This window comes from Prionailurus bengalensis, chromosome C1 (assembly GCF_016509475.1).
Source record: "Prionailurus bengalensis isolate Pbe53 chromosome C1, Fcat_Pben_1.1_paternal_pri, whole genome shotgun sequence".
Lineage (NCBI taxonomy): Eukaryota > Metazoa > Chordata > Mammalia > Carnivora > Felidae > Prionailurus > Prionailurus bengalensis.
The window spans coordinates 38,140,459-38,161,508 of record NC_057345.1 but is presented as its reverse complement, the minus strand read 5'-3'; the positions used below and the strand labels follow the sequence as shown (position 1 = coordinate 38,161,508).

Genomic DNA, 21,050 nt, shown 5'->3' with positions numbered 1-21,050 from the left:
CCTTCCCAGCCAGTCTGGGAGTGCCTGCCCACTCCTGCTTCTTTTGCTGTTAACTCCCTCCGCGACCTGCGCATCAGATGCTTTGGGCAATGCTGGCCCAGGTCCCCGGAATTCGTCCCCTAGCCTAGTCCCTGTCCACAGAAGATCCCAGAGTTTGGCCGAGCGGGGCCTCGGCCCGGGCGCCCCCTGGCGGCCGCGCACCGAAGCTAGGGCCGGCGGGGAGCGGGCCAGGGGAAGGGGGAGCGATGGGGGAGGAGGAGGCACGGGCAGGGGAGGAGAGGAAAAAGTTGCGCTGGGAAGTTTGGAAAGTGGGGAAGTGGCTGCTGCGGGCTTCGCCTCCCTCCGCGCGTGTGTGAGGGAGCGAGCGAGGGAGCGAGAGAGGAGCGAGCGAGCGCCTGCCATGCCCATCAGACCCCGCCTCGCCGCGCCCGGGCGCGGAGCTCGCCCCGACTCCCTGCGGCCCGGCCCGGCCCGGCGCGGCCCGGCGCGGCCCCGGCCCCCCGCCCCCCGCGCCGGGTCCTCCCCTCCCCCCGCCCCGGCGGCCCCAGCCCCCCGCCCGGCCCGGCTCCGCGCCGCTCTCCCGCCCTCCTCCCTCCCTCCCTCCCGGCCGCGGAGCAGCATGGCGGAGCCCGGGCAGCGGCCGCGCGGCCGCCCGCCGCCCCTCTGAGCCCGGCTCTGGGGCAGCCGGGCGCCCCAGACCCGACCCCCGCCCCGCCGCGCCCGCCGCCGCACTTGTCCCACCGCGCGCCCCCTGGAGCGCCGCGCACCCCTGGGACCCTTGCGCGCCCGGCTGCCCGCGTAACTCGGGACCCCGCGCGCCCTGGGAGCCCGGTACCGCCCCGGGCCCCGCGCGCCCCTGGACCGCGACGCAGCTCCGGGACGTCGGCGCGCCCCAGGACCCGCGCGCTCTCAGAACCCCGGGCTGAGCCAACGGGGCTGCGCGCCTGGGGAGGGGCCCGCCCCTGAGGGTCCCCCTCTTCCAGCAGACGGAGCCCCGCCCCAGAGGGACCCCCGGGTCCGGCAGGGACACCCCGCCCCGCCCCAGAGGGCTCCCAGCATCCCGCCGCTGGAGCCCCGCGCCCCAGAGGAACCTCCGTGCCCAGCTGGGGGCTCTCCGCCCCGCTGAGAGGGCGCCACCCGGGAGGGTCCCCGCGCCCCGCGGGCCCCGGCAGGATGCACGCCGCCCTGGCGGGGCCGCTGCTCGCCGCCCTCCTCGCCACCGCCCGCGCCCGCCCGCAGCCCCCGGACGGAGGACAGTGCCGGCCGCCCGGATCGGTGAGCGAGCGCCTGCCCGGCCACTCTCCCGGCCGTCCGGCCACTCCAGCCCGTGGGGACGAGGGTTCGGGGGTCCTGCCTTCCGCACCCAGCTCAGCCCACCCGCTCCACCTCCGCCCGCCGGGCGCTGCCTCGGGCGCCCTTCCCTGCCTCCTGCCGCCCGGGCTCCAGCTCCGTGCCGGGAGCCGAGATGGGGCGCTCCCTCTCCAGCTCCCTCTCCGCACGCTGACGCTCTCGGGCTCTCCTCGACTTTCGGTCCTGCTTGGACGTTTCCTCCCTGTTCCCCTTTGACTCGCTTCTTTCTTACTTTATCCGTTGTTTACCCTTCTGGTTGCTCTCTGCCCACTCCTGACCGTGTTTTCTCCCATTCCTTGCCCTACTCTGCTCTTACATCAGACCTTTCCGCTCTCCCATTCCCACTCTGTCCCCCTTACAGACAGGCTTTTCTCTCCCCTGTCCTCCCACTCTGACCTAAAGCAAGCTTTCTCCCTGGTGCTGGTTCCCACCTCTCTCTCCCTCTCCAGCCCAGGCCCCTGGCACCCAATCCTCCAACTGCCCCCATTTCACAAAAAGGGGGAAGATTCCAGAGGAGAGGAAAAGGAAGTGCCAGGGCAAGCTGGCCTGATATCTCCTTGGGGGGTGAATAATTACTGGTCCTCCTAATTTTCCTTCCCAACTACAGAATCCCTTGATTTCTCTCAGCATCCCTCCCTCAAAGTGTAAATTAATGCATGGAAAATAACCCTTAATTGGAGGCCAGTGACTAGGAAAAGGTTGTATAGGGTCCTCACTCACTGCCCAGTTAGCAGGGAGTTAGTTGACCTTGGGCAAGGTGCACCTCTGCTGTCCTGACTTGTGTGGGAACGGGGAGGGCAGAGCTAGTCTAGCTCCAGTGTGCTGGGATCCACGATTTTTGGTTGTTCGTTTAAAAAAAAAAAAAAAAAAAAAAAAAAAAAAGGTACTATTCCCCCACTCACCCCATCACACACTTTTCATTTGTGCTAGAAGCAGGCAGAAAAGTTTTGAGTTGACCTCAAGTTTGCAGGTGGTCAGTGAGCAGTCCAGGGGCTTTTCTGGATGGGAAATGACTGCCTGAGAGAAATGATAGTCCCTTTCTCATGCCCCTTAACCCCTGGTCCTCAGCTAGATCTGGAGAAAGGATCCCTGTCTCCATGCCCCTCTTTGCCCCTGTGCACACTCCTGATCAGAGCTTCTGTCTGAGAAGATGCCCGAGAGTGGGGGGGGGGGGGGGTGGAGGCCAGGTACAGCATTTTAGGGGAGGAGCCTGAAGCACATTTCTTGGGATGAATTCTAGGGTATCTTCCCCTCCCAAATCAGGGCCTTGTGACTTTACTTAGGCTGCAGCTTGTAAAGCGCTTTCTCATCTGCAGTGGAGCAGAGTAGCCGACACCCCAGACCTGCCCTCCAACAAGAAAACCGTATCCACCCCAATGAATGGGAAGTAGCTGTTTAAATAGGTGTGCTATTTTTAATAGGTGTTCTGCTTTCAAAGTGCTCTTGGCATGTATCTTCTAATGGTTGGGTTTAAAAGTTATATGACTTCCTCCCTTCTTGCCAGAGCAGGACTCTTGGTCCCCCTTTCCCCACCCTCCACATGAAACACCACCGGTGAAGGTTTGGCTTGGCTGAGCATGAATATTCTCAGGTGCTGTGGCAGTCCTTGGCACTCAAGGGGGAAAGCTAATCATAACGAGAGAGCTTCCTTCATTGTCTCCTTCCTCTGTGCCTGGTGCTGCTCTTAGGGCTTACTCACATATACTGTGTCTTTTCATCCTCCCTGGGGTAGCTGCTCTCACCCCCAGTTCACAGATGGTGAAACCGAGTCTTGGGAAGTGGAACAATGTGCTTAAGATGATCCGCTGAGACAGGTTTCGAATCTGGGTCTTTCAGCTTCCACAGCCCTTGCTCTTTCCCATGGCCCCATGTAGGCCTCTGCCTTCCACCCCACCTCCACCTGCCTCTGTCTATGCAACCCCTGGTTTACTCCCCTGCCATTAGCCTCACTGCCTGCCTTGTCCTCCCCCCCTCCCCTGCAGCAGAGGGAGCTGAACTCTTTCCTGTGGACTATTCGGCGTGACCCCCCCGCTTACCTGTTTGGCACCATCCACGTCCCCTACACCCGCGTCTGGGACTTCATCCCGGACAACTCGAAGGCAGCCTTCCAGGCCAGCGCTCGTGTCTACTTCGAACTGGACCTGACGGACCCCTACACCATCTCAGCCCTGGCCAGCTGCCAGCTGCTGCCGCACGGGGAGAACCTGCAGGACGTGCTGCCTCGGGAGCTCTACTGGCGTCTGAAGCGCCACCTGGACTACGTGAAGCTGATGATGCCCTCGTGGATGACACCAGCACAGCGGGGCAAGGGGCTGTACGCAGACTACCTGTTCAACGCCATCGCGGGCAACTGGGAGCGCAAGAGGCCCGTGTGGGTGATGCTCATGGTGAACTCGCTCACGGAGACTGACGTGCGCTCCCGAGGTGTGCCTGTCCTGGACCTCTACCTGGCCCAGCAGGCCGAGAAGATGAGGAAGAGCACCGGGGCCGTGGAGCGGGTAGAGGAGCAGTGCCACCCGCTTAATGGGCTCAACTTCTCCCAGGTAGGCACTTGGCTTTTCCCGGCCCCCGGAAGCGGCCAGCCCCTTTGTCCTCTTCTCCGATTGCCTTCCTCCTGCTGTATCCGGAGCCCTGGCCTTCTTCCAATGGGAGAGGCTCTTTCGGGCTGCGAGGCAGCTCTCTGGCTGCTTTTGGGGTGGGTTGAGGGCAAACTGGTGTGTGCTAGAGTTAGGGATGAGCGTTTGGGTGTTTGCTTCTCTCTCAGTGGTGCTACCTGTTGGGGATATACACTCCCCACTTGCTGTGCTTGCCTGAGCAGAAAGAATTTTCCTGGGAACATCAGAGTGAGGAAAACAAAAAGAGTGAGTTGCGGGTTTGCATCCAGCTTTCCCGAGGCCCTGGGGTCTCCAGAACAGGAGGCTGTCCTGAAGCTGTTGTGTGGGCACCACCCCCCCAGGCAGCAGCGTGCATGTGCAGAGTAAGAGTCATGGTTCCTGCGGCTTTGCAGGCAGGGGAGGTGCAGTGGACCTGGTGTCTGTGTGACTCTGGCTTGTTGCTGTTGAAGGTTAAACACTACTGAATTACCCAGGCCTTTGCATTGCTCTAGGCGGCCCTCGGACCTCCTCCCTAGGCCTGGAGGAAGTCAACAAGGATAGTTTTGGGGTTAATAATTTCAGAGAAATGTGTTCACTTAAAGGTTGACCGTTCTGATTTCTGAACCTCAAGAATGGGGGCAGGGAGAAGGGAAGAACTTAGGAGGTTTAAAGTCTCTGGCTGCCAGAGACCTGATCCAGCAAAATGTCATGAAAAGCCCCATCTCCATGGGCAGAGGTCACTTGCAACTCACTGGCCCCAAACTCAACTCTGAGACCCTGGGAACAATGAGTTCACATCTGTGCCTTGAGAACAGGCTGTCAATCCTGAGATCCGGGATCTGAGTCAGGGCCGGTGGCTCCTGCAAGGAGGCCCCAAAACAAGGCATGGGCCAATGCCCTGGGTGAGGTGTGGCCCCCAAGATGTGTTCCTTCATTAAGGAGACAGCCTCATAAATTGGCCAGGCTAGAAACTCCACCACTGGGACCAGACCTGCTCGCTGCTCCCGAGATGTTGCAGACTCTTCACCAGGGAAACAGCGGCAGAAACTGATCCCCCTTTGGAGATCTTCTGGCCTTTGTTTTTCCAGGGGAAATGCAATATTGTCCCCGGGGAGGTAAGAAGCCAGATTGATTTGCCGGCCAAATGAAAGGCGGGTTTGTCGGTTCCCCTGCTGGCTCTCCCATAATTGTGGAGTCCTTACCCAGAGGGCCCCGGTGGCAGGAATATTGGGGCAGTTAGTCACGCCCCGCAGGGTTCTGACTACGCCTGACTCCTTCTCTACGGGGGAAAATCCTGTGCATTCTCTGGCCCGGGCGCTGAATCCTCTGAACATACCGGCTCTCTCCCTCTGAAGTGACTTTTCCCTTGCCAGCCTCGGGAGCTGATATTATCTGTATCGGGCTCCCTAGCGCTCACCGCCCATCTCATTTTAGAGGCAGGTTTGTGGGAGGCCTCTCTGTTCAGAGACCTCACGTCTGGCCTGGATATCTTTTTTAGGCCGGGGAGGTGGGGCATCCAGCATCACTGTCCGCACCCTCTTTGTACCCGACCACAGAGGAATCCGAGGAGAGCTGGAGCGAGCACACAAACCCTCTGGTTAAACAGCCCCTGGCTTTAATCTGTCTCTCTTAAAACAACAAAACTATCTTTCTTCGGCGTCTGGAAACACTGCTGCTCAACCAAATGACGGCTTTTGGTAGGTTGAAAACATTTGCTGGAAAGTGTGTGAAGTTATGTTTTAGGAAAAGTTCCTGAGAGCCATTTATCGGCCAGCAAGGAGCCCGCTGACAGTCTCCAAAGCCCATGTTTGAAGATCAAACGGACTCAAATCTCTGGTTTCAAAAATGCACGCACCCCATCACCAGCCTGGGCCCGCTCTTAAAATTGTTCTTGGGTCCAGCTCCTCAAGAGGGCTGCAGGAAGCAAGTCCAGAACAAAAGAGAACAGGACTCCTCTTGGTTCCCTAATCTGTACACCCTTCACCACCTGCCAGAACGTCCAACCTCGCCAATTTGTCCTGTTATCATTTTGGAGCGAGGTGATGAAATCTCTCCTCCATCCTTGTGGGCAGCTGTGGGCTAACTGGGAAAGGAGGGATTCCAGAGCCTGGGTGGATGGGGGTGTTAAGGGTCCTCAACCCCAAAGTCAGAAATGAACAGCCTTCTCAGTAAAATCGTATGTGCGCGTGCACAGTTTGATATGAACATCTGTGATGCATTATTGTACCGAAATATCTGTTAAGTGCATCAGATTTTTATTTTTTCTTTCCTCTCAGCATTACTGTTATTGCAAAATATTTGGTGGTGGGGGGGGGGGATCAATGAGAGAGGAAGGCGGGAAAAAGAAACCTTAAAAGAGAGAGCCTTTTTGTGAAGCGCTGGGATTTTAGTTTTAATTTTAGTATTTCTCAAATGTTTGTATTTTCTTCTAGGCAGAAATACCACATTTTTCCTTGCTAAGTGAAGAAAGAAAGCGTACATTTTCAGACTCCATGGGTGGGAGGAGCCAATGAAAAAGTCTCTGGTCTCTGATCTCCGTATAAACAGAGAGTGTGGGACCCAGCATCAACATGGGCTTGCGGCGTGGCCTTGGGCAAGTCCGTTCCCCTCTCCAGGCCTTGTTTTTCCTGTCTGTGAAATGAGATGCCGGGATTAGGTCATTATTCAAGCCCCTTCCAGTCCTGACATTTCAAGGGACAGTTATAATCAATTCCACATGCCAGGCACCCTGCCCGTAAGGAGGCATGCTTTTCCATTTTGTTGGGTGCTCTCCCAGGTGAGCATTCAGAAGGGCTGGATGACCTGCCCAAGGTCATGTGGCTCATAAGGAACAGCCACTCTACCTGCCCCTAAATGAAGTGTTCATGTTGACTAGGTATTTCATGTCCTGCAATTCTTCCGTCAGTCCTTTCTGCTGTTTCTTTCTCTCCATTAGGACCTGAGGGCTTAAAATTTTACTTCTTGAAGAATTTATAATTACAGAGAAGGTATTTCCTTTGGCTGTGGGGCTTGTGAGAGGATGGTAAAGGCCCTGATGTGTTACAGATGGCTCACATAGTGGCTGAGAGCAGACTTCTAGGTTTCAGTCCCTGCTCTGAATCTAAAGCCAGTGACTTGTGTATAACTTCGTGTTCCCATCTATAAAATGGGGCAGTAGTGACCAGCCTTTCACAATTGAGCTGGTTTTGTGAGGATATGAGAAGACACTCCTTGTGGGAGGTTGGAGAGAGTATAAAATGACTACCTCGATGTAGGTTCTGTGCTTGGAAAACTGTTCAGGCTGGCTCCAGGACAGGGGGAGAGGAAGGTTGCATGGGAAGCCTCATCTCTGCTCTGTTGGCACCTTTTCCCATCAGCCGTGTCCACTGTCCATCCCTTGTAGAACAACGCAAAGCTGGAGTGAGATGGTGGCGGCCCCTGTCCTCAGGGGCCTGGGGATGCCTGAGCCTTGAGCCCAGATCTTGTGACAATCTTGGGACCTGCAGATTTCAATCGGCTCTGTTGGCTGCCTCCCGGGACTGGCACTGGCTGCCACCAACAGCTGACCTGATTAGGAGACGCCCTTCTCCCTCTAGGGGGCGTCAGTCCTCCCCCACTCAGAGTGGTGGAGTCACTGGCTGAGAATACCTTGAAGTCCTGTACTTCCTGAGGAATAATATAGCAAGGACCCTGCCATTCTGTACTTCGCCGCGTTTTAACAAACATGCCAATGTTAGCCACTCAGTGTGTGTAAAGCTTGAGCACTTGGGCACAGCCGCTGAGGGCATCCAAAATGTTTGTAAAATACCGCAGCCCCCTCAGTGGGGAGTTAGAAACCACAAAACCATCACTGATTGAGCTCTGTCTCCACACAGGGCACTGCATAAAACCTCACAACGACCTCGCCTTTAATCCTCACAGAGATGTGACAAGTCATATCGTCATATCTGTTACAGACAATAAAAAAGTTGTCGCGTGGCTGTGATTACACAGCTAGGCCAGTGGAACCAGGATTCCAACTCAGGTGTGTCTGACGCTAAAGCCCCAGCTTTTCAGACATCTTAGAGATGAATTCATTTTTGTTCTTAATAGTGAGATGACATTATCTGGTGACGTGCGTGTGCGCGCGCGTGTGTTGGAGTTGGAGGAGATCATCTTTTTTTGCTAAAAAAATGAAATGGAATAAAATATGATAGAGATCATTGAAAAGTGCTGAAATTGATTTGACTTGTAAGTTGGATCTGAAGGTGATTCTAAAATGGGAGTTGCCAAAGACATTCTGGGTACCAGTTGCTTCCTTGGAATGATGGGCCCCTAACATTGGCTAAGCCAGCACAGTTAAATAAAGAAACATCTCCTTTTAGTCACAGTGCCTGTATATATATCCTGAGGGGCCAGCACATATTATTAGGTGCTCAATAAATATTCGGGGAATGAATGAATGAATGGAGACTGTATAACTGGAGAAACCACCATATGACCTTCCCTGTTTCCTGACATCCAGCACTGTGGAATGAATGAATGAATGAATGAATGGAGACTGTGTAAGCCACAGTGAAGAACCTCCTCCTTGAACTTTAATATAGCTTTAATAGTGTATTCCCACAGGGACACAAAATGTCGACATCAAGTGGGTAGGTAGTTCACAAGCAGACCCTAGCCCTGACCCCATTCCTACCTTACCTGTGACTTTGGACTAGTTCTTACCTTCTCTGGGCTTCGATTGCTCCTTCTGTCCCTCGAGTGTTAGCTGGATGATTTCCAGGGTCAACCCAGTTCTGACTTCTGTGGTGCTCATCTATGACCCCCGTATCTTAAAGGCCCTGGGCCACCCTGAGATTTTGAGCCTGGGAAGGGCTGACAGTCTGGTCTTCAGCAGGCTGCTGCTGATACCTAATTCTCTGGAAGCCTGTTGGTTCCAGTGGGTGATCCTCCTGCCTCCCACTGCCAGTCTGCAGAGCAGAGAGCGCAGCCTGCCGTGGCACAGCCCCTGGACACCTGCCCGGTCTTGGAGCCTCTCCTTCATTAGGGTTCCTCTCCCTCTCTCGCTTCCTCATTCAGCCAGAATGCCCTACTGTGTTGGGCCAGTGCAGTGCTGGGGGCAGACCTGGGAATGGCCTAGTTTTTACCTGCAGAGGGTTCGCTGCCCCGCCAGGGAGAGTGGCTATTATTAGTCCTATTTTGCAGCCATAGCAACCCAGGCATGGATCTCGTGCATCAGTCCCTCCTGTGACCTGATTCTCCACCCTCAGACTCTGTCTTTCCTTTCTCTTCCTGTTGTATGCCCCCATCTTTCAGCACCCGGCTCTCATTTCCCATCCTCCAAAAATGGCCATTCTCAAGCCCTGCCACCCTCCCTGGGCCTCCATGGCAGCCACAGCACCACCCACTGTGGCCCCTGGAGCCATAGCACTGGTCCCTGCTCATGGCCTCCTGTCAGATCTATGTGCCCTCCCCAGAGTGAAGGGAACAGACACCTCCCTTGGCCTCTGGACCACGCTGAGCCTTCTTCTCCCCAGAAGTTTACTCCAGAGAGTGCGAACCCCTCAGTCAATATCGGATCAGGGCAAGTTGGCCTTGTCTGCACCATGTAACTCCAGATCCTAGACTGAGAAACAAGGTTCTCCTGGCCCCGCCTCCACCCCGTGCTTCTGTAGGCTGCCGTGCCCTCTGTGTCTCCCACAGGAGCCCTGTGGTTGGGAGCCGTTCAGCAAATGTCTGTCGCATGGTATGGGAGACCCTCTGGGGAACCCCAGCATTGACCCCTAGGCATGTGTATTCTCAGATTCTTTGTGTGCACCGAGAGCTGTTTGCAAAGAACCCCTGCTGGCTCCACAGTCTCTATTCCCTCTCTCTGACCTGGTTAACTCAGACTTTAATATTGAATATATTTTTCCAACATATGGGGGGAGGAAAACAAACTCAGAAGCAGACACACAGGATGGCTTAGGTACGGCCATCAAAGGAGAAGGAGGCCATAAAGCCAGAGGTGACCACGATGTCATGAAATAGTCTAGTCTCAGAATCAGAAGCTCACAGCATGAAGTCTTCCACACTTCCACACTCTTCGAATCATAAGCCAGGACTCAGAGGCTCAGGGAATCTAAGAATGGTGAAATCTTAGAACATTAGGCTCAGATGCATTTTTCGACTTGAAGAATCTTCACATCATGAAATTCTAGCCTCTTAGCTTTGAAGAATTTTCAGCTCATAGACACAGACTTTTAAAATCTTGGAGTTGGAAGGGACCAGTCCTCAAGAATTCCAAAAAGCCCCATCAGCAAACACGTTGATCTCCTTCCGACGACCTGCCAGCCCATCTCAGGCCAAAGGGAGAGAGCCCGAGCAGGGAAGCACTTTGTGACGGAGATAAAAATGGGAGTGTGCCTTTGTTAATAGTTCCCATTTGCACATCTCTCAAAGCTAGGAAGAGGTCGCCTGGTAATGCAGCTTTCCTCGGGAGGAAACTGAAGAATGTGAGGAGCGCGGCGGCTGGCAGGCCAGGCCGCCGCCCTTCTTCCCTCCTGAGTTTGCCTCTAAGTAGTATCCACTTCACTCCTTTTATCCCCCATCGCTGGCTCTCTGTCCGCCTACTTAATCCACAGGCAGCTGGTGGCCCAGCCTTCGGTTGTGCTAAGCGGCTGCCAAGCCGTCTCGCCGAGCAGCTCCTCCAGGATCCTTTTAAATCTGCGCAATATATCCGCTGGAACACAGAACTGTTGCCCCAAGCTTGGAAACGCTGTTGCTTTGCTGAGCCCCCTCCCTCTCCAGGAATTTCCTTCCTTTCTCTTCTATTTCTGAATCCTAGGAGATTTCCAAGGCTCAGCTCAAAGCTGTGCCTCCTCCAGGAAGTCTTCCCAGAATGCTCCTAAACCTAATCTGCTTGGGAAGACTTGGTCCCTGCTTTCCCTGATGGCTCAGCCACATATGTTCTTTCCCTCTGTGGAATTTTTTTTTTAATTTTTTTTTTACATTTTATTTATTTTTGAGAGAGAGAGAGAGAGCACGTGCACAAGTGAAGGAGGGACAGAGAGAGGGAGACACAGAATCTGAAGCAGGCTCCAGGCTCCGAGCTGTCAGCACAGAGCCTGATGCGGGGCTCCAACCCACGAACCATGAGATGATGACCTGAGCCTAAGTCAGTTGCTTAACCGACTGAGCCACCCAGGCACCCCAGTGGAATTGTTTTTATGACATTTTATGATATTCTTTCGGTGCTTCTGTATTTTACTTAATATTATAAATATGACTGAGACATTCTTTTCTTTTCTTTCCCAATAGAGCCCGATTCAAAATCTAGCTCCAGATATGTTCACAGTTGATTACAAACTTAGGTGGAATGTGCTCCAGTTTTAAAGTTGGGGCTTTGTGATGTGTTCTGTGGCTGGGGTATTGGCAGCTCTGGATGCTAAAAAGGGGCCACATCTTGGCCTCTGTATGCACAGAAAGCCCTTAGACGTCCTGCCTGTCGCAGCAGATGAGCGCACTGTTGCTGGCCCATTTGGTTAGGACGCTGTGACATCCATGGGCCCTGTTGGATTTCTCTCTCCATCTTGGAACACTTTGTTGTCTTCTCTTTCTCATCTGTTATTTGCAAACAAAGGCCTCCTTTTTCCCTCTTCTTTACCACCCATAGCACCCGTAAACCTCTGCAGGCTCACTCACCAGCCTCCTGCTTTATTTTCATTTCAACGTGTTTAATTTTACCCCCGACTTGCTACTTTGGTTTTGGGCCCCAATGATGCTGACCTGTTCTAGTTCTTCCTCCTTCCCTCCCGCAGGCACAGTCCTTGGTCGTGCCTCCATACATTTCCTTGTGCCAGTCCCTACCTGAGAGCCCTTCCCAGTTTTTATTGTTTGGCTAACTCACACTCCTCTGAAGTGGTAAGGATTCCTGAGGGCAGTCATTTTAAAAGTCTGGACTCTTCAGATGCTGCTGTATAGCCAGACTTTTATCCTTGGTCACCAGGTTGGACTGTGCCCTATGGGCAGATGCGACCTGATCATAACTCAGCAGTTTGAATTTGGGTGCAGTGATGGACCTAAATCCAAAGCTTTCAGCATTGCGGGTCTTATTTAATTTATTTATTTATTTATTTATTTATTTATTTATTTATTATTGAGGTATGATTGACGTCACGTTCAGGTATACGACGTACTGATTCAATATTTGTATATATTGCAAAATAACATTGTGTTTTAAAAGGATTGGTGGATGTCTTAGTCTGCTGACTGCTGTAATAACAAACTACCATAGACAGAGCGGCTCATACAACAGAAATTTACTTTCTGACAGTTCTGGAGGCTAGAAGTCTGAGATTACGGTGGGAAAGGTGAAAAGAGAGAGTGAGTGAGAGAGAGAGAGAGAGAGAGATATGAATTGAGTTGAAAGGTGGGAAAGAGATAGCTTTCCATGTCTCTTCATAAGGGCACTAATCCTGTCACGAGGACCCCACCTTCATGGCCTCTTCTAAACCTAATTATCTCATAAAATCTCTGTCTCCAAATACCATCATTGTGAGAGTTAGGGCTTCAGCATATGAATTGGGGATGAGGGGGACACATTCAGTCTCTAACAGTGGGTGAGTTGCACCTGTGCTGCCCTGAGTGCCTGACTACCCTTGAAAAGAGCCAGGTCACCAGACCAGGCCTGTGCAAGTCAGAGCCCTGGGCCATCCCCGGCGACAGCCTGGGACCTTAGAACGTGTGCAGTGTCTGCGGTGGAGGCACCTGTGATAGAGTCTGTGTTCCCCCCTCACTAGGCGAGGTTGTTTCCCGGTGGGGGGAGGGGGGGTCTGCCAGCTTTCAGATCAGTACCTGACCACCACCTCCCTCCCCTGCAGGCAGTGCAAATATCCCTCTGCCCTGTGTGCTGAAATCTTGACACCCTTTATTCTCTGGGTTCACTCTTTTCTTGCCATTGGGTCGGAAGGGCAAGGGGAAGCCTTAAAATTTACTTTTCATTTGCTCTTAAGTTGTGAGCCTGTGCTTTTTTTGTGTAAAGCTTTCTCCCCACCTCCCTCATTCAGAGGAACATCCTAGTCTGATTCTGCCTTTAGAAACAAGAATTAGTCTTTATGTATATGGCACAGACTGGGCTCAGGAACCCCCACCACTGCAAAGCTTCCAGGCATTGGCCCAGGACAGCTCAGGGCTCCTGCAGGGTCCAGGATCACTGCACTTCTAGAGAGTGTCAGTAACCTTGGACTAGTTACACGACCTTTCTGTGCCTCAGTCTCCTCATCAGTCAACTTCATCCAGCTGCTGTGAGGATTTATGGATTGGCGTAAAGCACTGTAGTGCCATACCGGACACAAAACCTGTTCTTTGTAAACACTAGCTCATGCTTATTATTGGATTTTTAAATTAAGATCATTACACAATTTTTCAAGAAATGCTTTGTAGTTCCGACTTTGTGCCAGACATGGGGGTATGTGCTGGAGATCGAAATGTGAGCAAGAATGATGATGCTGTCCCCACCCCTCCCCACTCCGGCTGCTTGCTTTCTGAGTGGGGAGGAGGTGTAGGGGGAGAAGGTTCAGGGAGGCCAGGGCAGGTAAGGCGGTGTGGGGAACACAGAAGACTGTGCACTTCTCAGTCCTGGGCAGACCTGGGAAGGCTTCCTGGAGGAGCCTAGATCTGAAGGAGTAAAAAGTCAGCAGGTGGGCATTTGGGGTGCTAGGCTCTGGAGACGGGCGGGGCCTACACGGGGCGGTGGGGGGGGGGGGGGGGGCGGGGCAGGCGCTGGCTGTGTGTCTGGGGCTGTCTGCAGTGCAGCATGGCCCTTCTGCGTGGGCTGTGGTCACACGAGGCCGAGTGAAACAGCCTGCCTGAGGTATGCCCACCTCGGCCGCACCCCGGCTCCCCTCGGGGCCAGGACCCAGCCGGGCCCGCTTTGCCCGGTCCCGCGGCCACCTCTCGGGACGATTCCGGGAGCGCAAGTGCAAGTTTCCTAAAAGCGCGGGCGCGCGGGAAGGGCGGAGGAGGGTGGGTCCGGGCGCCACCACGCCCGCCCCTTGGCCTGCAGGGCCACCGCAGCGGGTGGCACCGGCACCTCCGGGCGAGCCGCGCCCGCCCCCTGCCCGGGAAGCCGCAGGGCAAAGATAAAAGGCGAGGCCTTTTTTGTTTCCGCTGCTTCTGTTTAAGGGACTTACCTGCTTCCTCCCTATTAAGGTTATTTAAAGCTTCCTGGCCAGTTTTATCTCCTAGGGACTTAACGCGCCTGCTAGGCCGTTGGTAATTCAAACCTCCGTCCCATTTTAAAGCCCTTTTTGAAAAGGAAGATGCGGCAGAGAAAGCCTTTTGGAAATCTCTCTGGCTCAGCCTTTTAGCCTTAGCACACAGGGTTTCCATTTCTTGAACTGCTCAGCCTTAAGTTGAGACAAGACAAGAGCGTCATTGGCAGTGGTAATTCAACCATTTGCGCCCGGCTTTGCAATTTCCAGTCTTTTACCTGCATTATCGCCCTTCCTCCCCTCCCCCACGAGGACACCTACTAGGGGCCTACTTCAGTTTCCTGTCCCTGCCTCCGATTTTGGACTTCCAGTGCTCCCCTCCCCCTCCATCTCCAGCTGGGTGGCTGTAAACATCCATTGGTTTAGGAGACATTTTCCAGCAGGAGACACTCTACTGGGGCTGAGAAAGCTTGAAGAGCTGTGGATTGGTCACAGGAAGGGTTAACTGAGACACTTCAGGACCTCAGTGCTAATGATGCTTGGTCATTGTGCTTGACCTTGACTGAGATGTTTCGTTGACCCAGCGAGACATAGCTCCCAGGTTTAGGCGTGCTGGTTATCTTGCAGGTGATTTTATATTATTCTGATTCCATCAGTAGAGTTTTGGCCGGACGGTGGGTGAGAAAGGAGTGCAGAATTTTTGATGGAGACGATGCAGATTAAACAGGATCAGGGCCCTGGAGATGGGAGTGGAAAAAGCCATGCAGGGGAAGGAGACCCTTAAGCGAAAGTGCCAGGATGGGAACATGCAGAGGGTATGCAAAGAAAAGTGTTTCTACTCCTCCCTCCACTGACTTTTTCCTTCCTTTTCCTAATCAAGATCCCAAGAGAGCCATTGTTATTTAGTGCCTATTATGTGCTGGGCCTCTGGTTTATCACAGTAAACTCCTAAAACAATCCTGAAAGGCAAGTATTATTTTCTCCATTATTTTCTCCAATTTTGAGGAAATTGAAGCTAAGTACTTTGTGCAAAATGGTGGAGCCAGGATTTCTACTTAGATCTGATAGACGAGCAGAGAGACTGGACTGGAGTTGGAATTCCCACTCCATTACTTTGGCTAGATGACTGGGGTGTGTTTTCACATCTGAAAAAATGGAGTTCACAGTATTCCCCGCCCACCCAACATGTTGTGAAGACTAAATGAGGTAATGCATATAAACCACCTAGCTGAGCGCCTGGCACTCAGTAGGAGGTGGTGAATGTTAGCTGGGGCAGTTGAAGTCGTGGTCATTTTAATTATTGTGATTGGCTCATTTTCACACTGTTTGTGTCTTGAGGTGAAACCCATTCCGTAGAGAAGATGGTTCTTGATCCCTCAGTCTCTCAGGCACCGAGCAGGGATGGGTATGCTTGGTTGACCTGATTGAAACCATGTGACCCGACCACCCAGAGCGTGATCATTTCTTTGCTGACCATCTGGTGATGTGTAATGTCTGACTGTACTCTTCCTGGGTCGGCTTCCCTGTGATCTCTCACTGTTCCCTGGAGTGCGGACACATCAGAAGGAGGGATCTAAACGTTTGGGCTGGAGACCTAGGCTCCAAGCCCAGCTCTGGCACTGGTTAGATCCATGACCTGGGGAGATTCCCCACCTAAGGGTCCTTTCCCTCCATTGTGAATGGGGTGAATGTTACTAGTAGCAACTCCAGAGTCCTGGGGAGAATCACGAGATAGAGCCTGGGAAGGACTTTATTAGCCCCTAAGTGCTCTATGTTCCTAGTAGTACTCAGGGTGCAGGTGTTTTTCCTCTTTTCTTTCTCCCAGAGAGAAATATGGGTTTGTCCTGCCATCCAACAAGGGAGAGTGCCTACGGTGTAAAGCAAAGAAGCAATTACCATTAATTTATATGGAAAAGTTTGTGAGCATTCCCAAACCCAGAATATAATCTCTCAAGTTTTTCTGATACCTTAGGACGCATCTTGCTAATGGGTGCACGAAATAAATCGACATACAGCACCTATGCTCACAGACACAGTTTGAAGCTAAGGTGGCTTGAGTGCTTGCTGCCTCTCTAATGGCTCACTGCAAAACAAACACTGCATGTTATTTTCACTTGACGCCCCTTTTCATAAAGAAATCCTCTTCGGATTTCTTTCGGTTGGCGAAAACAGGTACTAATGTAGGTCTTTTGTAAAAGCAAATTGGCGTAAAGCGAATTTTCAAAAAGTGGGGGATACCTGTACCCTGTAAGTACTTAACGAATTGATTTTTTTTTTATTATGAAATTTATTGTCATATTGGTTTCCATACAACACCCAGTGCTCATCCCAACAGGTGCCCTCCTCAATAACCATCACCCACCCACCCCTCCCTCCCACCCCCCCATAAACCCTCAGTTTGTTTTCAGTTTTTAGGAGTCTCTTATGTTTTGGCTCCCTCCCTAACCATTTTTTTTTCTTCCCCTCCCCCATGGTCTTCTGTTAAGTTTCTCAGGATCCACATAGGAGTGAAAACATGGAATCTCTCCTCTGTATGACTTATTTCACTTAGCATAGCACTCTCCAGTTCCATCCACGTTGCTACAAAAGGCCATATTTCATTCTTTCTCATTGCCACGTAGTATTCCATTGTGTATATAAACCACAATTTCTTTGTCCATTCGTCAGTTGATGGACATTTAGGCTCTTTAGTTATTATGAAACTGTTCATCCTTTCATCCATTCCTTCGTTTGTTTGTTTGACAAGCACTGCTGGGAACGACACTGTGCCAGGCTCAGGTGCAGGCTCTGGGGTTCAGAGATGAATGTGGGGCTGGTGGGGAAGGGAAGGGTGAGGAGACATGAGCAGAGAGGTGCCTCACTGCCGAATGCCAGGAATGGGTCTGAGACTTTGACAGGCACTGCCTCATCCATCCCCCATGACCATCTGTCAGGTTGTACTGTGTTCCAGCCCCATTTTGCAGGTGAGGAAACAGACACAGACAGCTTAATTCATTTACCTGTGGCAACACAGCCGGTGGATGGAAAATCTAGAATTCAAACCCAGGAAATCTGTCTTCAGAGCCTGTGCTCTCAACCCCTCTGCATCTAATGAAAAGGAACTGGAGTGTGATAGTGGGGGGGGGGGGGGAGGGTCTTTTTCTGAGACTAGAGGTATAAAATTTTGGTGGGGGGGCAGGGACTTAAGATTTCTGCTCTGGGAAGAGAGGGTGAGCTGGTCAGTCCGTTGGCCAGGACCTAGGGGGAGGAGAGAGGCCGTGCTGAGGACTGAGAGCAGAAGCTGACATTGGCAGGTGAGGGGATGGCAGGGCAGGCTGAGGGCCCAACAGAAGATGAAGCTGTATGTTTGTAACGTCACCCATGTCTGGGACACTTCTCTGTGGGGCTCCCTAGTGTGGATGGGGGAGCAGGAAATGTGAGAGGGCCACCCCAGCCTCCAGTCCTGTGGGGTCCCCATTCAGTGTGCAACAGTAGATAGACAGAATGTCAGCACCTACTTGTGTGTCATTGCTGAGCACTGACGCTGAGCCTCCAACCCCATGGTGGCAGGCCTTTGCAGGGGCTCGGGTACTCTGGAGGCTCTACAGATGCTACCAGGGTGGAGAGGACTGCATCCTTGCTGTCCAGGAGCTGTCTTTGCTGGTGAAGATGCTCCATGTGTAGTGATAGACAGACCCCCTCCTTATCAGACCTGGCTTGGCTTTAGTGACACGTCACCTGAGCTCAGTATTGAAGGACAAATGGGCATCCCGGGTTCAGGAGGAGCAGCATGTATGGGGTGGGGGCGTGATGGAGACGCTGATCCCAACTGAGGGACTGTCCTCACTCACATGTGGAAAATGTTTACGGGAGGTATGGGAGACTAGGGAATTGGCCATAGAGGCTCACGGGCCACCTCATGGAGGCCTCACAAACCAGTTGAGAAGTTTGGGCTTGATCCAGGTGTGCTGGGGGGCCATTGTCCCCCAGTCCCATACTTTGCAATTCATTCATTCATTGGACTGGAGGGTCTCACCCAAGTCTGCCTGGGAATTCTCAGGTCCCTTGGCTTGAGGAAGGAGCTGCCATATGAGGTTCTTTTGTCTCATCAGATCCAGGATGTTCTCACTGCTGGGCCCGAGGAGGACTCTCAGCTTCTGGAATAGGAACTTAGAGATGTTTTCTCTTAGAACTAGATCCTGAAAGTAGTCTGGCAGCTGAATGAGACCAGCGGTAGCTATATATTACAGGGTCTTTTGTGGGGGGAGCCTGAGACCCTGACCACCATTTCTAAAGTACGTAGTGTAGGACAACATGTCCCTGCATTTCATGTGACCCTTTTAATGGCTGACCTGGGGGAGTCCACCTGTTCCCCTGGGGTGGGGTGAGGCAAGTGGTTCCTGAATGCTCCCCAAGCAGAAGTGGGGGGTGGAGGGATCTGTGGTCTATACACAGCCCTTAGATAGTGAGAGCACTGGGTTGGGAGTCCAGCAGCATGAGCTCAGGCAGCTCCCTCCCCTCACAGACAGCCCTTAGAGGGTGTGAGAGTGCTTGGTAAACCATAAACCGCACCCCCGCCGCGGTAAAGTCAAAGCCACTTTCTAAACCAGCTCTGACCTCACTGGGAAAGGGCATTTTTAATTTTATTGTCTTTTATATATTTATATGTCTGTCTCCTCCAGAGACTGAAGTTCTTTGAGGGCAGGAGCCTCATCATTAGATGAGGTTTGCCTAGGGCCTGGCTCCAAGTATGCACTCAGGGATCTGTGTGTAGCTGTAAAATTACTGGCTGTATCTACACATCATCGCCTGAGTATCCGGGTGGAAAGCAGAAAGTCCCTAACCGCACCCCACATTGTTCCCAGATTTCCAGATGTTTGGTTCCAGGAGGTTAAACATCTAGGCAGTGGCCTGCATTTCCCACTGTGGCACCCAGGCATTTGGCTCTGAGCAGCCGTGACTCCTGAGCGCCTTCTCGCCCTCATGTTACAACCATCTCCTGGTGGGGCTGTGGTTTCCCACTGGCCCTTCATTCCCACAGGGGCCTAAGTGCTTCCACTGGGCCACCCTGTGGGTGGGAGCTGATTTTCCCGGGATTGGAGGGAATCTTCCCGGCCCCCCCCACCCTCCTTCCTCACACGTCCGTGTTTTTTCCAGGGCACAGAGCAGAGCTTCTGTTTGCTGGCCATTCCGTGATCCTCACACAATATAAATGAAAGCTGCTAAAACCAATAAATTCAAACCATGTGTGAGCACTGGGGAAGAGCAGGATGTCAGAGGCCTGCCCTGTGAGGTGCCGTCAGCTCTGACGGCACCCGAGCTGATTTGTATACGAGAAAAGTAAATATCCAAAGTGGTAAACAGCCTTGGGTCTCTCATCATCGCTGAGATTTAAAGGCATTTAATAGGAACACATCCTCGGTCTCTTATAAACAAAGAGAGATTCTCTGTGTGTGCTGACCTAAATTCTGCATTTTTATCTTTGGGAAGGCGAGCCAGTCATTCTAGTTGGGAGACCACAGGCAGTCTGGGCCGTTGGGTTGAGTCCTTTCTGGTTTTGGCAGTTGGTCTAGCACTTTTGCTTTGCACAGGGCTACCTTTTCATCTCTCTTTGACCTTAGAGCAAGTGGGACAGGTGGCCATTGTCACTCCCGTACCAGTGAGGAACATGAGCCCAGCGATGTGAATTGACTTGCCCAAGACCACATAGCAGATCCAAGCTGAGCCAGGACATCTGCCTTCTCTCCTCCTCTAGAACCCTCTAGCTCTCCAGTCCTCTTTCCAGGAGTGGTACTTCTGTTCTGTCTGATGTAGACTCCCAGAGACCTCCTGATTAGCCCCTTCCTCATTTGCTCTCCTTTCCAGTGTCTGCTGGAACCTGGCCCTCCGCTGGGTTCCTGCTTCCTCTGCTTTTCTATTCAGGCCATTCTTATGTTCCACCCCATTTTCCTTCAACTCTGGACACTTCCAGTGGCCTCCTAATTGCACATTAAAAATGGATTAATCCTTAAAATTGCATAACGCTGAATATGCCACACACATATATGCAAATAAGTACATGTCATACTGGTGAAATTGGAATCACATCAGTAGATTGCCTCAGAGTCAATTTCAGTGGATTGGATATTATACAATGGTCATGTGTAAGATGTAGTGTAAGGTTCTGTACTGTTGTACTATGGTCATGTGTAACACGGCACCATTGGGGGAACTTGGGCGAGGGGTATTCTTTCTTACAACTGCATGTGAATCTATAGTATCTCAAAATAAAAAAGACAACTTTAATTAAAAAATGAATTAACCTTCACAACATACTCATTCTCCCATGCCCGCTGCATGCCAGGTACCTGCTCTAGGTACTAGGCGTAGATCAGTGATCATAAAAGAAAAAAAAAATGCCTGCCCCTACCTCCCTCAGGCCTTTGCTTGAATGACGTCTCCCTGTGACCACCCTATTCAAAATTTCAAATCATTCCCTTGAACTCCCTGTCCTTCCCTTTTTCCTCCAATAGCACCTGTCACCAATTGGTGTTCCCTATATTTTACTTTCTTATTTGTTTTTTTGCCCTTCACCTGATCACTGGAATGTCGATCCCATGAGAGTAGAGATCTTTGTGTTGTCTATATCCGTAGCACCTAGGACATGGTAGGTGTGCAGCTAATGTTTGTTGAATGACTGAAGGTGACAGACAAGAAACAAGGTCAAGGCATGGTGAGTGCTACAGGAAAGCAGTGCAGGGGGAGGGGCTGGTGTAGATGTCATCATTTCTATCTAGAGTGGACTGTCCACAGACCTCACAGGTGTATGAAGGGTAGAGTCCTGGTGGTTTAGACTGTAACCCATCATTAATGCTCTCTTCCTTTTATTCATTCACCAGATATTTCTTTGAGCCATCACTCTGTGCAGGACCCTCTGGAGCAGGTAGAAAAGGACCTTGCCCCAGGAGGCTTACGGGTAGTTGGGAAAGACAGG

At 52.3% G+C, this 21,050-nt stretch overlaps 1 protein-coding gene across 1 annotated transcript in view; it reads left to right on the top strand.

Annotated features, from left to right (window-relative positions):
• The first annotated feature begins 607 nt into the window (after positions 1 to 607).
• TRABD2B (TraB domain containing 2B) overlaps positions 608 to 21,050 on the top strand; it is a 217,925-nt gene continuing 197,482 nt past the window's right edge. The window contains exons 1-2 of the mRNA XM_043574925.1: positions 608 to 1,275; positions 3,333 to 3,893. Of these exons, the coding sequence (XP_043430860.1) occupies positions 1,174 to 1,275; positions 3,333 to 3,893 (663 nt within the window). The 5' untranslated portion in view covers positions 608 to 1,173. The remainder of the gene's footprint in view (positions 1,276 to 3,332; positions 3,894 to 21,050) is intronic.